Source organism: Cryptotermes secundus, unplaced genomic scaffold (assembly GCF_002891405.2).
Source record: "Cryptotermes secundus unplaced genomic scaffold, Csec_1.0 scaffold2798, whole genome shotgun sequence".
NCBI lineage: Eukaryota > Metazoa > Arthropoda > Insecta > Blattodea > Kalotermitidae > Cryptotermes > Cryptotermes secundus.
The window spans coordinates 137729-152715 of record NW_019745152.1 but is presented as its reverse complement, the minus strand read 5'-3'; the positions used below and the strand labels follow the sequence as shown (position 1 = coordinate 152715).

At 39.8% G+C, this 14987-nt stretch overlaps 1 protein-coding gene across 1 annotated transcript; it reads right to left on the bottom strand.

Moving 5' to 3' along the window:
* Window positions 1–1400: 1400 nt before the first annotated feature.
* LOC111875088 (cysteine sulfinic acid decarboxylase) lies at window positions 1401–14396 on the bottom strand. Its single transcript, XM_023871143.2, has 7 exons — window positions 13839–14396; window positions 10094–10328; window positions 8724–8943; window positions 7376–7523; window positions 6001–6229; window positions 5249–5443; window positions 1401–4215 (listed from the first exon to the last, which is right to left on the bottom strand). The coding sequence occupies exons 1-7, from the start codon at window positions 14279–14281 to the stop codon at window positions 4042–4044; spliced, it is 1644 nt and encodes a 547-aa protein (XP_023726911.1). The 5' UTR covers window positions 14282–14396; the 3' UTR covers window positions 1401–4041.
* Window positions 14397–14987: the final 591 nt, after the last annotated feature.

Genomic DNA, 14987 nt, shown 5'->3' with positions numbered 1-14987 from the left:
GCAACATAGACCTGTAATATTATCTAGGCTCATGTTTTGACAATAATTTTGTCTTTGAAATCCTCTTGATCTTAAAAATATCCACAGACCTCCATATCAAAAACTGCAGGTACAAAATTACCCATAACATTCAGTGAATTTTAGACAGAATATGAAACATGAAGGTAACAAAATTATAATTGAAGAGACATCATTGTGTTGTGCCTGACATTAATGACAGAAGACATCTGCTTTTATTTCAAGTGATCAGAATATTTGGAATAATGCCGTAGTCTCATGGAAGTTGTAATATCCAAAGTTGTGCCACACTCTGCTCAGATTTGTAATTTTAACACAGACATGATAAGTAAGAATTGCTGGGTTTCTGAACTTGGTCCATTGTCCAGTATTCAAGAAACTAGGAAATGTGTCGTTTCAGAAACTCCTTCTAAGAGACCCAACAGAGTAGGTGACTTCCCTCCACACCTGAGGATGGAGACAGATCCAGTTTCTGAAACTTTGTGTCTTCTAGTTTCTAGAATACCAGATGATGGATGAAGTCCAAAAACCCAGTAATTCTGAGTATTATACACCATTGCCAGAACCCCTTGGACATGATAAGGGTTTGGTTACTACTGATCTAGATATTGCAATTTTGTCTTGTGGAGATGGTAGAATCTATTATGATGGTAACCATGTGTGCCACATGATTTGAGGTTCACTAAGCAGAATTCTTCTAACAACAGAGTTATTAAGTGGCTGAATGTTTGTTACAAACATTTGTGAACTACAGTGTGATCATGTCTAGGCAAATCAGCAGCTCATGCTTGTATGGACCGATAAATGCTTTAGTCAGTGTGTGGTCTGCTACCCTGAAGATGGAGAAAGCATGGTCACCTGAAACATTGGTAAAGATCTGCCAAATTATGTCCCAGGATAGAGTAATCTTCATGTGTTTGGGTACTTGGACCCAGGTCATCCCAAATGTGAAGCATTGGTGCTACATTTCGGAGTACCACCAACACCAAGTATGTTCATTGTCTCAGAGTTGTACTTCTGAACATGTGAGTTACAGTGCTGGATTCAACATAATGAGTGAAGTTATCCCAGGCTTGATTAATTAAGCACCATGCCATAAAGAAATATGTGAGAGGTGGAGCATAGTACTACCATTCTTGACCTCAGAACTAGATGGAGGAAAGTGGTTAAATTCACTCTCTGGTTGCCTTAATACCAAGAAAACAGCCCCCAGTACCCACTGTATAGGCTAGGTGGGTCTCAGAGCCTCCCCCTCCCCAAGGGCACTTTGTATAAAACTTATGTTTGTATTTGAATCATGGGATGGGAGACTCACAGCCTTCTCTAAAAGAGTTCTTTAGGAATTTCAGAGGAAAGCAAGTATTGGTACTGTAATACTGTATATGGATTTTATTCTACAGAATACTGCACAAATTACATAATATAAATAAAATATGTAATAAGCTGTATTGGTATATACAGCATAGAGAACTTCACATCATAACTGATTTCTTTTTGTACGAGTTACTTAATTAGATGCCTGCTGTGAGTAAAATTTAAAGTCATTTCATTCCACCAGTATTTTGCATCAAATTATGCATTTATCATGTGCGGATGGTGCTTTGGTTATGAACATATAGAGAGATTTCAATGGATCCAGGCAGATTTTACGCTCAGTACCTATAATGAATCAATTTACTCTTTTATTTGAATGAATCGGTGCAATTGATTAAATATCTATATTCTAAATAACATAAAGAAATAAATATTAACAGTCCATCAAAGCAATTATTTACTGTTTATAAATATGAAGTAAGAAAAAGAAAGCAGTCTTTGTGTCTGCACACCATGCCAGGTGAGTGTAGAAGTGTAACTCCACATATTCTAGCCCATGGCACTAGATTGCTATGAGCAGTCAGCTTCGTGTTGTGGCTGCTTTACATCTGGGAAAGGAGCCTTGTATACGATATGCATCGGAGAATGAGATGATATCAGGAATATTCTGGACATAGTGCACACAAAAAATCATGATCTCTGTCAGAAATTAAATCCCAGTCATCCAAGATGTAACCAGTTATTACTGAATTGAGTTATTTGAAGAATCTATATAAAAGTGTTTTTGCATTTTCCCAATGCAATTATTTATTTGATTACATATTTTGTTGATTTGTTTCACTTCTCTCTTTCAACTTTAAAAACTGCTTATACTGCCTGTCAGAGACCAGCCTTTATGAAAGCAATAAATACAGATGTTGAATTTGAGGTTCTCATGGTGGTAACTATGAAGAATACGATGTACTGTCTCCCATGTTTTAACACTGTGTATTCTGGTAGAAGTTAACTCATATATTGGAGGAATACAGTGCCTCCATTTTAACAGCTGAATAGTAAGGCAAGTAAGAAGTCAGCAAGATGCAGGTGACAAACAAAGCTTTTGCATCTTCTGGAATATGACACCTTGTATTCTCACAGACAGTTAACCAACATGTTAGAGGAACACACTGCCTCCATCTTCAGGGAATGTGCAAAATTAGCAAAATGGCTGGTTATATAGAAGAAGAGAGAGGTCACAGAGCACAGGAGTGGCAAATGAGAACTTGGATGGGAAAGAAGAAAAAGGAGGAAGAGCCAAATTGACCAGTGGGAACAGTAGGCCCTGAAAATGGGGTGTCTTGCAAAGGATAGATTGTTGCTTTTCTTCCTGCATGTCATGTTGTAGTTGCACAAAATCCCTCTTCTACATCCTTGATTCTTGCTGGCCATTCGTAATCTCTGAGACCCAGTTCAATTCTCTTCTTTGGTATAACCAGCCCCTTTACAATTTAGCTCACATAAACCCTGAAGATGAAGGCAGTATATTCCTAAATAATGGTAAATATTAACCGGACTACACTGCATCACATCAATGGTCCCTCTGTCTTCAGTGGTTTCAGTATTTTTCTTATATCAGCATCCATTGCAGTCAGCATACTGAGTCCCAAGCAGTGCCATGCATCATAACAAGCATTTTCATAATTGTCAGAAAAATATATATAAAATGTGAACACCAATTGTATATATTTTTAATAAATTAATTGATATTTGGCAGTAGAAAATAAGTTTTCATTATAGTGTTAGGTTTAAGCTCATTACTCAAATACATGTAATCTTATATTTCAATGCCATTTTCTCTTATATTTATCACCGTTGAGACTTCTACACCTAGCTTGTTTGTATTTCAACCTTAAATGTTATATTTACACTGCAGCCACATCAATTTTACAACATAGGAACCATTATAAAACAAACATTTAATACAAGTTGACTATGTTGACAGAATGTGGTGTCTGTGGTCTTTACACTGGAGTTTCTCTTAATATTTGATTAAAGCCCTGGAAATAGTATCTTTAGTAATCTGTTTCTGGTATGTGTTGTTATTTCTTATGATACATATTCCTTAAAATGTCTTATGATATGCCAGTAGTTTTGTTTCTTCCTAGACATTAGACAGGATTGCTTTATCCAGGGTGTGGTGGTGCACTTGTTTTGAGACCCTGCTGTTAACTTCTCATGTTTCATAACATAACAGGAATAGATACCTATGAAGTAAATATTTTATTTCAGTATCCAAACCTTTCACATTTCATTCAAATTCGAACAAATACCCTGTGATTCTGGGCATGTGTATAGCAACAATCATATAATGACCTCTAAAAACAGATGTACCAGGGCACCAGACTTCCCAAATTTAGCAATTATTTCAGGTCACCATTAAATTCACATTACTTATGCAGAATTTCTGTGCTAGTACGTGGTTACAATTCATGAACCAGTTACTGACTGGCATTTAAACATTATTATATGTGCACTGTGAATCCAGTGTTAGAATGCTCAGCTTAATGTAAAAAATAATTATCCTTACAAAGACCATTAAACACCACAGATTCTACAGACTTCCTCTCTTTGACAGTGACAACAAAGATGTATTTCAATGAGCAAATCTAGATCCAGCATTTCCAAATTACTCTCATGATATGTTACAGTGCAAGTAATTTGATCTATATGTTACAGATCACTGCCAAGCCTTTCAAACTCCTGCACAAAATAGTCCATATCAGCCCAGTCCAAACCAGAATTTTGCAGGACCAGTCTGAAGAAGTTGGGCTGGTCTCGTAGTGGTTGGTAAGTCACCATCATTGACCCTTCCTTGATCATTCGCTCCTTGATTCTGGGTGCCACCTATTGAAGAATAGTGAAAGAATATAATTTGATACTGAAGTAAGATATATATTGTCAGCAGGGAGCATTCAGTCTTACACTGATGAGTCTGAGATTCTATGCCAGACCTCAGACTTACTCAGCTGTTTACTTATTATGTGGTGATGTAAATTTTGGCACAGAGCTTATGAGAATATAGAGAACATGTAATGTTGAATGGTTAGCACAGTTGGTCCACTTTTTTAAGGTCTGGATTTTGTTCTTAGCCCTGATGCCAGGTATTTTATTGCGTACTTTTCTACTGTTCTTCAGTCCTTCCATGAAAATGATGGAATAGTATCTTAAAATATGCCATGACCATATCCTCCTCATCCTCCCATTTGATGCTATATAATCTATGCCGTTGAGAAGGCACCATTAAATGATTAAGAGGCAGTAAGAACTGAGGAAACTGTGGTCAGTAAATCTGACATAAAAGGGCTAAGTAACATTATATATCTTTGGTAATTGCTTGCAACAAAATGGACAAATAAAATATGGAACTAGACTCCTTCATAATGACAAAAACATGCAAAACTAGGAAAAGATTTATGTAGTACAAGTAATGAAAATAATAGCACTGAAAAAGAGAGAAAACAAAATGAAACTGAGATTAGAAAGGAAGAGATAGGAAGCCAGTATTATATTGCACCTGGCCAGTGTCTGTTGGTGTCTGTTCCTTGCACAGACTGATTGTAGTATAGGAGTAAATTACTCATTTCATTTGCAAAAAGATTCTGGCACCTTTTACACATGTCTTCTCCCATCCTCATATGTTACAAATTCAGAACTTCATCAATTCAAGGAATACCAAATTCCCATCATGTTTCTGGATTGCATATTGAAACCATAGGTACCTGCTGACTGCCATCCCTTCATCACCACCCCATCATTGAGGTTATACTAATTCCTGTCTTACGAGCACTCCCACCTCAGAATTGAAGTCCAGTCACAACAAGCCAGAGAGATCAGTATGTCACAGAAGTGTTGGAGGCAGAAAGAAATTTTTACGTACCTTGTGTAACCTTTCACTGAAGTCAGACTGGTCTTCATGGCCACGCAAACTGGGAGGGATGTACCAGAAGCATACGTTAGTGCACTCAGGTTCCTGTAATACCATGCGGAATCCTTCCCTCTTCTTGATTTGTTTCGTAAAGTAGGCAGCATTATCAAACACTGTGTCAATATGCTCCTCTAGTCCAACTGTGCCCTGTTAAAGAAATATGAAATGTAGAAACAATAGGAAGAGAGTATGTACTGGTTGAACACTAACTTTATAAACAAGAGTGGAATAGGCATGTTTCATAATGCAGTACACATAATTATCAATAGAATGTTTTGTAGCTTGCTAATCTTACTTAAAAATGTGAACCATGAAATGCACATTAATGGAAGTCAGCAGTATCACACTTCAGCAAAATTCATGTGAGATTTGTGATGGACAAAGTGACAATGGAGGAGGGTTTCTCCAAATACTTCACTTTACTCTTCCGATCCTTATTCCACTGAATACCCCATTTCTTTCATTTATCATCCAGGACTGGTACAATGGACCATTTATAGCATAAATACCACAAGACTCTGTTTCATCCTACCCTGAGAATTAGAGAAATGGATATCTTCATCTTAAAAGATGTTTAGCTGTGCACTTATGACACTGAAAGAAGGAAGATGGATTGCTATTTCCAACTTCTAGGATATATTATGCTCAAATATCATTTTAAATAGATTCTGCAAATAATACAGTAGCTCTTTTGTTCTTCTCACCTTAGCCTTCCACATGAACCAGAACTTGAGGACATCAGCACGTCTGCCACACTGAATATGCTTGTCCCCGGTGTCATACTGGGTGTCATAGAACTTATCCTTCTGGAAGAGATACTGTGCACTGGCTGAATGGCAGGCTGAGAGCACACCCTCATGGCGGAGCAGGAAAGTGGAGCACTGCTGAGGGGCTGTCAGGAGCTTGTGTGGGTTCCACGTGACAGAGTCAGCCCTGTACACATTGACTTTATTTTACAAGAAAGAACAAGAAGTCACAGTCACACATAGAGTCTCAATGCTAATTTTCTTTAGGTAGGCAACTGTCTTTGACAAAGCTTACCTACAGGAAATGCATACAAAATTTTGTTGGAGAAACTTCTATGCAAACATCTGCTTCAAAGACTGAAAATGGGATTATTTTCAGAGGAATCCATGAAAACCGTTAATGTCATCAAGACATTTTGTGACTGAATATAATGAGATGGATAGTAATCACAGTTAGCTGCCTCTACATAAAAAAATCCATTGACTTTCTCAAGAGAAGGTTCTCCTTCATCTATTCTAGTTCCAAGATCAAATGAAAATGTTTTTCTTCGATAAAATTTTCAATTTTCATATTGCTTTGATGACTTTTATAGGTTTGCAAAGTTGATATACATAGCTGATGTTTCCAGCCACATAAATGGATTCAGCTTAAGTTTGGGCAAAATATAAGTTATAATCAATGAACTAGGCCTATGTTCTTATCAGTTGCAATAATCAAACAATGAGTCACTTTCTTGTTTTCACATTTTTAATCACAACAGATAAGAAGCTATAAAAATGTAAAACATAACATTGAAGAACACCTGAAAAGCTTCCAGGTACAGCTGCATGTGTGCTTTCCTGTACTTGAGTCAAGACATGAAACCCTTCGTGACTGCTGATAATGTTATACCAGCAGATCTGACATCTAATAAGATTAATCTTCGCACAAAGCATCTAGCTGACACTTCTGGCTACACATCTGTTATGAGTAGCCAAAACTGCCTGATAAGGCTATAAAATATATGATAATTTCCCCACGATATATGTTTGTGAAAGTATATTTTCTGCTCTTGTTTGCGTTGCAAGCTGAATGTGTGTTGGTAACCATTCACATAGATTAAAGGCTACAGTTTAGAGGTTTGTTGTAATAAATGATAATTTAGTTCAAGTATATTTATTTCAATATAAAGAATGTTGAACAGAAAAGTAAGAATGTTTAAAGCAATAATTGTAATTACAATTGAATGCCAGCTGAAACAGTCTATATACAAGTGAAAGGAAGAATAGCTTTCAGTCATTTATCCTAAGAACATGCCTAATGTAATTGGATTAACAACTCAGGTATACATACTTTTCAATTCCTTCAAGGAGATGCTTGTGCTTTTTTGACACAAGGGCACCACCCCCCCAAGCAGCATCTACATGCAGCCACATCTTGTATTTGGAGCATATGTCTGCAATTTTGGGTATAGGATCAAATGCACCAAGTACTGTTGTACCTAGAAAATGATAATTTGCAGAACTGTGTTGAAGACATAGGACAAATTCATATTTGCATTATAGGCCTTTATTGAATTGAAAGCGCCCTCCGTAGTCTAGGGGTAACGTTCCCACCTCATGACTCAAGGTACACGAGTTCAAACCCGGCGGAGGTCGTGGAATTTTTAAGGGTCCTGTGTCGTAGCTTTACGGCACATAAAAGAACATCATGCCTCAAGGAGGCCTCTGAGCCAAATTATAACGGACATTTCCCGCCCAACAATAGTCTCTAACGCCTCGGGTAGATGGGGGAAGCATCTAGATACCGCTGAGCCAGTAGAGGCCGAACTCGCTGGCTGAGTCGGGACTGATGGCACGCACCAGTATCAGTAGGGTATAGAGACTGGTAGAATATCACAGGGGGACGTACAATAGACCACTGGTCGCGGAGCATGGGGAAACCAACCCCCTCCAATAATAATAATAATATTGAATTGAACTATCTATCTATGTCTCTACAGCCTTTGTGGGCCTTGGCCACTTTTTCAGTTTCTTAATCTATACATAGTCGATAGGACTTCTTGGATGGGGAATCAGGCCATTGCAAGGCCGCTACCTACACACAGAACAACATAAACACAGAATAAATGCAAAACAGACATCCATGCCTCAAGTGGAATTCGAACTCACAATCCCAGTGATGAAGTGGGTGAAGACAGTTCATGCCTTAGATTGCGCAGGTACTGTGATCGGCTTATTGAATTCATAGACTGACTGAAATTAACTAACAAACTAACTAATTAAATCATGAACCCGCAAATCAGCTTCATGTTATCCCTTCCTTAAACAGTTTGTAATTATTTGACAGTTCAGAATATTCTCTGTATTCCTCATTGATTTTACAAAAGCCTGTTAGATCTTACATTGAGTGACTTCTGTCCAGCATTTATCTTTACTACCTTCTTTTCTGAGACCCATTTTAACAACATCCTGCTCACTGCATTTAGAACTCTCAAGTAGCCTCATGCAACTAAAATTTTCTTTCTCCGTGTACACTGCATGCTATACCATTGTCACCCTTCTTGTTCCAGAACACGTTATTAACTCATCTGTGTTAAAATATATTGTACTTTTCTTGTTCGTGCTCAGGCAGACATCCTGCACTTGAATTCCTAGTACACATTAATATCGCTGTTGAAGTTGTAATTTGTTTTTCTCACCTGCAGTTGCAGACACCATGAATGGGGCAGCTCCTTCCTCCAAAGCCCTCTGAATTTCTTGCTCAAGATGTTGAACATCCATTTTTCCTTTGGAGTTGCAATGAATCAGGTACACATTGTCAGAACCAAGACCAAGAAGCGATGCCATTTTCTTGATAGAATAATGGGCATCTTCCGAGGTGAAGAGAACAAGTCGTGGCAGGCCATGTAGACCTCTTTTCTGTGACAAAGAGAAAGAGCTTTACAGCAGATGTGAAGCTCTCAGTTACTAGTCCTGCTTTACAAATATGCACACGCTATAAATATCTTAACAGCAGTAATAAAATGATAGAGTTCCTGTACCAAAGCACCACGCATGAATACATGAAGGTAAATCTGCATGTGTCCTAAACATTGGCTGTAGACAGAGGTGCTCCAGCTCCTGAAACCCATAGAGGCACTGAATTTTTAAACATTACTTAACTGATTTCTAAGCGGCCTCTGTAGTCTAGGGGTAACGTTTCCACCTCATGACTCAACGTACGCACGTTCAAACCCAGCGGATGTCGTGGAATTTTTAAGGGCGGAAAAATTCAAGGAACAAGTCCTCCGGGAGGGACTTTAAGCCGTGGGTCCCGTGTCGTAGCTTCACGGCACGTAAAAGAACCTCATGCCTCAGGGAGGCCTCTGAGCCAAATTATAAGGACATTTCCCGCCCAACAATAGTCTCTAACGCCTCTGGTAGATGGGGGAAGCATCTAGATACCGCTGAGCCAGTAGAGGCCGAACTCACTGGCTGAGTCAGGACTGATGGCACGCACCAGTTTCGGTAGGGTATAGAGACTGGTAGAATATCACAATAGACCATTGGTCGCGGTGCATGGCGAAACCCACCCCCTCCAATAATAATAATAATACTGATTTCTAAGGCATTCACTGACAAGTGGTGGTCACTCGGTTAGTATATTTCGCTTGCCGACTAAAAGCCATGTATGTAGTTTCTAAGGCATTGGTATATATAGTTTCCATTGCTCTATAAGGAGAAGAGAGTCATTCCATTATATGACAGTATCATCCTAGAGAGTATAGAGAGTGTAAGAGTGTGGACTGAATTCATCTGTCTCAGGATAGGGACCATGTGAATACTATGTGATCCTTTGGGTTTCAAGAAAGACTGTGTCACCTGTGCTGGATATATAGTGTTCATGGAATGTTTATCTTAAATGATGAATTAGGAAGGATGTGGAAAGGAGTAGGCATGGTGTGTTTTAAGATAAAACTCATAAATTTGCCTGTAGGGACTGGCAAAACTCACCAAATATCTCAGTGATGAAAGCTGATCATCATACTGTAAAAACTCTTGAAGACCAGTTTGAGAAATGAGTGCTCACCTTAACATCTGGCACAAAGTTGTAACGAGCGCAACTGATGGCATACCCATTGGCAATGGATCCACCAGGACAGAAGATGCCATCTCCACGGCCTTCAGGGAACCCGACGATGCGGCGCATCTCGCAGAGGACAGTTTCTTCCATGAGAGTGAACACAGGGGACACTTCATATGTGTAGACACTGGGATTTAAGGCATCTCCCAACCACTGTCCCACCAAACCATATGGATCGACACTATAACAAATGCACTGTTTAAAGCAACTATGCGGTAAACGCTTCTGACTAGTATTTAGAAGGTGCTCAGTTTGAATCACAGCTGAGACAACCCTCTGTTCTATCTGAGGTGTCTTGCAATATTCCTCAGTCCCTCCAAGTAAATACTGGGATAGCAGCTAAACAGAGCCATGACTGCTTCCTTCCAGAGCATTACCAATTCATTATTCACCTGTCACCCTACCATTATATACTTATGATCTGAGATACAGATAAAAGAATTAAATAAATCACAAATGAAACTGAACTGAGATTTGTTTTATTTTGTAATATAATGCTCTATTACAGTATGACTAAACTAAGGACTTGTATTAAATAAGTTCTATAGGGCTATATAATTTTTATTTTATTTTGTAATAATTGTGAGGCATTGATATCAAGTGTTAATTTAGCATAAAATTTTGACTTCACCCCAATCTGAATAAATAGCAACTGCAATTTTTCTGCCAGGAGGCAGGTTATAATACCTCCGCCATAGCCCTGGGAGTCATAAAAGGAGACAAAAAGGGAATCCGGTGCATTGGGGTATGTACGACTGGGCCACCCTGTCACTGGGAGACATAAGGACCTGCTCTTCCAGGTAAAAAATTGTTGTTGCAAAATCCAAAAAAGTGAAAATTTGGCAGATCTTCTAAGGAAAGCTATGGTTAAAAAAACAGTTATTTTGCCAATGATTTTATTATTATTATTATTGTTGTTGTTGTTATTTAACTGCAAATGGGTTTTTACCTGGTGGCAGTTGTACTACAATAAGACAACAGACAAATAACAATTAAAATTAAATGGTTACACTCGAATTTGATATTTGATTAATATAAACAGAGATGGAAATTGCTTTTCAGAACTTGGTGGACACAGCACAAACATCAGCTGAAAAGCCCAGAGAATGATGAATCCATTTTATAAAGGGAATCAGTTTGCGAAAAGTGTGCCGTCACTCAGGTCTACAAGCTCATTAAATGTTGAGTTAAAAGTCACTGACACCAATTTCTTTAAAAAAATTCTGGAACTAGGTAGACGGCATCTGTCTGCAACTAGCCCAATTTCCAGCCCACAGCATGAAAAAAGAGTCAGTGCAGTGCGGTCTTAATTACTCACTTTATCTAAATTTCAGAGAATGTGAGAAAGGAAAATAATACTCTGTAATTTTATAAATTCTTCGTTTTAGAATCTAATAAGGCATATACGGAAATAGAGAATGTCACTTCCCTTTCTCACATTTGCCAAAATTTAGTTTCTTATAAGTAATTTGAAGACTACAACTAGATTACTGTTGCATATTTTATTTGTAGTTTAGCTGACTGTACTGAACGACCTCTGAACTTCGGAGGATTTACACGGTTTTCCACACATTTCCTAATCTTTGTGTTGATAACTTTCCGTTGCTGCTCATGTCATGTCGCGGACATTACTCATATTTAGCTATGGCTGCGCTTTCAGGTACGCAGCAGCGGGTGGCGTTGTCTTAATAATAAATCTACAGTAGACACACACGTACTCAAGTCACTGTTCACACGTGCAACGCAATGCGTTCGTTGTGCACCAAACTGTCGCGAAAGGCAGAAATAACACTGGCTGTGATTTTTGTAATGGAATCGGATTGCAGTCTTCTGGGGTGTGATTCCGTGAAGTCTTGTAGATTAATACGTATGGATATCCATCTACACGACTACACAGCAACACAACTTTGGAGGCTACAATCTTATCATTCAACGCCGAGAAAACCTCAAATCGTATACGTTGTTTTCTTCCGTAATTGTAAAAAAAAAAAAAGTTAATTCTCCCACCGTAACCTGATGAATATCAGTCTCACGCTCCGTCTACTTTACCATCGGAGGAAACAACCTTGTTACTCACTGGATAAGTGTCTGAGTGGACCTTCGAGCCCGCCTGGACGAAAATGTTTGTAAATTTTTCAGTTCCTGCATGGAATTGAACCTCGGTTATTCAGTCACTACACCGCGGTATTTACTGAGCCTGTAGGTCTCTGTGACTGGAGAATCGACCCAGCGCAGTGTACACAGTACAAACTTCCAACAGGAATCGAATCCGTGAACACAACGTTAGACTGCTAAGCCATTATGATCGAAACATATGTTATTATTAAAATATGTTTTGGGAAGATGGGTGTTTCGCTCAGCACAAATGCGAAAGTACTTGGGAACTTCGTGTCATAAATGTGGAGCTGCGTAAAGTAACTGGAACCCCGCAGGAAGTGAAAGCTACGTAATTTATATGTTGAATCTTTCTGAGCTTTGAATTCTCCTTCCCGACGACAGACTTTCTTGAGGGTCATGAGTTTATTGCATTAGCATAATGACATTGGGCGAAACAGACATTAAATGTGTATCCTTTGTGTACTGTACAAACCTGCCAAGAGTCTGGAGAGAAATATCAAAATGTGGATATTATAATCTGCTGTATATGGGGACAAGACCTTATTATGTTTTCCAGTGTCTTCTCCAGAAAACACTGGACGTGGAGAAAGGATATTTTTAGACATGGACGGTAGAAAAAAATTACTTTCTTTTATTGCTAGTGGGGTGGGACTAAGTCCCTTGTACTGCGGCCACTTCTGACCTATTGTACCAGCGCTAGATGATAGGTGAGGGTGATTGTGGAGCAATTGGTGGATTGCAGATTGGCAGGGGAAACCGAAGTACTCGGAGTAAACCTGCCCCAGCGCCATTTTGTCCACCACAAATCCCACTTGACCAGACCCGGGATCCAACCCGGACGGCCGCGGTGGGAAACCAGTGACTAACCGCTTGAGCTATGGCGCGGCCTGAAAAAAATGACTTGGTGACTCAGGTGTCAAAATATTTATAGGCCTAAGTAGAATTTATGATTTGTGAATATATGTAACATCATGTATTTTTCTAGTGTACTTTCCTTACTTGAGGGAAAAGTAAGCTTATGATACCACTATACTCTCTGTGTGTTTGTGTCCTCAATTCAAGTTTAGAACCAACTGAAAAAATTTCACGGGACTTGGTATAAACATTGCACTGTTGGAGGACACCCAAAGTTTAGACTAAACAAAAACCCCGTGGCTTTATTCCGCAAGCGAACTATACCGACCGAGCGACCGCCTCTTGTCGGCTAAGTTGGTGTCAACTTTAACGGATATAGGATGTCGCGTGGTCAGCGCAACGAATCCCCACGGTCCTTAATTTCGGTTTTCTAGACCTGAGCCGCTACTTTTCCGTTTAAGTAGATCCTCAATTATCCTCACGAGGCTGAGTGGACCCCGTCCCAGAGCCACTACTTCTCAGAAAATCTGGTAGCCCCGGAAATCGGACCCGGGACCTGTGGATCTGTAGCCAGGAACTCTGACCACTAGACCACAGAGGCGGTCACCCCAAGTTCACAGTTTTCAATTTCATAGAATCAGTAACAAAAAACAACTCCCCAATTGTACGTTGATTTTACACACTACTCTATCCCCATCGCTACAGTCTCAGAGCCTACCTGGAGAAAAGCTGGTTGACAAAATAGGGGTGTCCCGTCTTCACACTATACTGAATGATGTCCTTCAGGAGCTGCAGCAGCCTGTCATGGCTGACTCGGTCAGCAGGTAAGTCCAGGTCAATCAGTTTCTTCAGTTCCTCGGGTGATCGCCACTCCACGACGCGATTGGTTCTACTGGCGGCATCGAACACGGCCTTGTCCAGCATTAGGTCGACGGCTTCCTTCAGGAACTGAGAGTGCCGTTGTCTGTCTGGAAGACTCGCAAACCATGCCACACTTCTGGTTGACTTCTTCTCAGTGACGTATCCAGGAGACGGCGAAAGAGAAGGAACCGCGACATTAACTCCAGCTGTCATATCTTCGTATGATCCAGAGATCCCATGTTTTCCATTCAGGTTTTCCAGAGACTGAGTCAAAGTAATGATACCTGAAGAAGCTGGCATTCTGAATCAGCAGGTCAACTGAGCAACTTGTTAAACACGGCCAAGGAGTGTTAACACGTGCTGATGGTTGCTGCTACGGTCGATGGCTTGACCATATGCCGTCCAGCAAACAAGAGCTAACCTACAAATGCCTTGAGTTTCAAACTTCACTTCTCTAATAAAGGTTCAGTACTGAAGGCCATTGGACAGGTTCCGGACCCCTACTTCTGACAACCTCAGGGTCTTTCCCTTCATATGAAGATTAGAAATCGCCACTTCTTATGACATCAAGGCTTCCAGAGATGCGGTTTCGTGTGCGTCTGCAACACTGTGAGGCGGTTTCCCTCTGATTCATCTCCATCCTATTAGAAAACGACTCGTGGGGTTCCCCGACCTTGGAATAATCCTATATTACGTACCTAGAATCGAGAACCCGCGAGAGAAGGAATAACTGCATGCAGGAAACATGAGTGGACTACTTCCGTTGGAAATACTTAAAGTTTCTAAGTTGCCTGAACTTCCATTCCCTCTTTGTTGTTTTCTGTCTTCAGAGGAGCCGCATTTGCATTCGAGAATACACGGGATCGTCTTCCTAGACCAGCATATGAAACCGCATTAACTCAGGCCTTATTAATCCTTCGATATCTGATGTTATTTACTTACTTACTCATGGAGCTGAGCCCTCCTTGAGGAGCCGCCAATTCTGCAGCTACTCAAGAATTTCCCA

What these genes read in the sequence shown, in the direction of transcription:
- LOC111875088 (XM_023871143.2), bottom strand. Translation starts at nt 14,281, where the DNA reads ATGCCAGCTTCTTCAGGTATCATTACTTTGACTCAGTCTCTGGAAAAC. An exon ending in CTCCTTGAAGGAATTGAAAA is followed by an intron (nt 6,230 to 7,375) that starts GTATGTATACCT and finishes CAATGTGTACAG; the next exon opens with GGCTGACTCTGTCACGTGGA. An exon ending in GGTTCATGTGGAAGGCTAAG is followed by an intron (nt 5,444 to 6,000) that starts GTGAGAAGAACA and finishes TTTCTTTAACAG; the next exon opens with GGCACAGTTGGACTAGAGGA.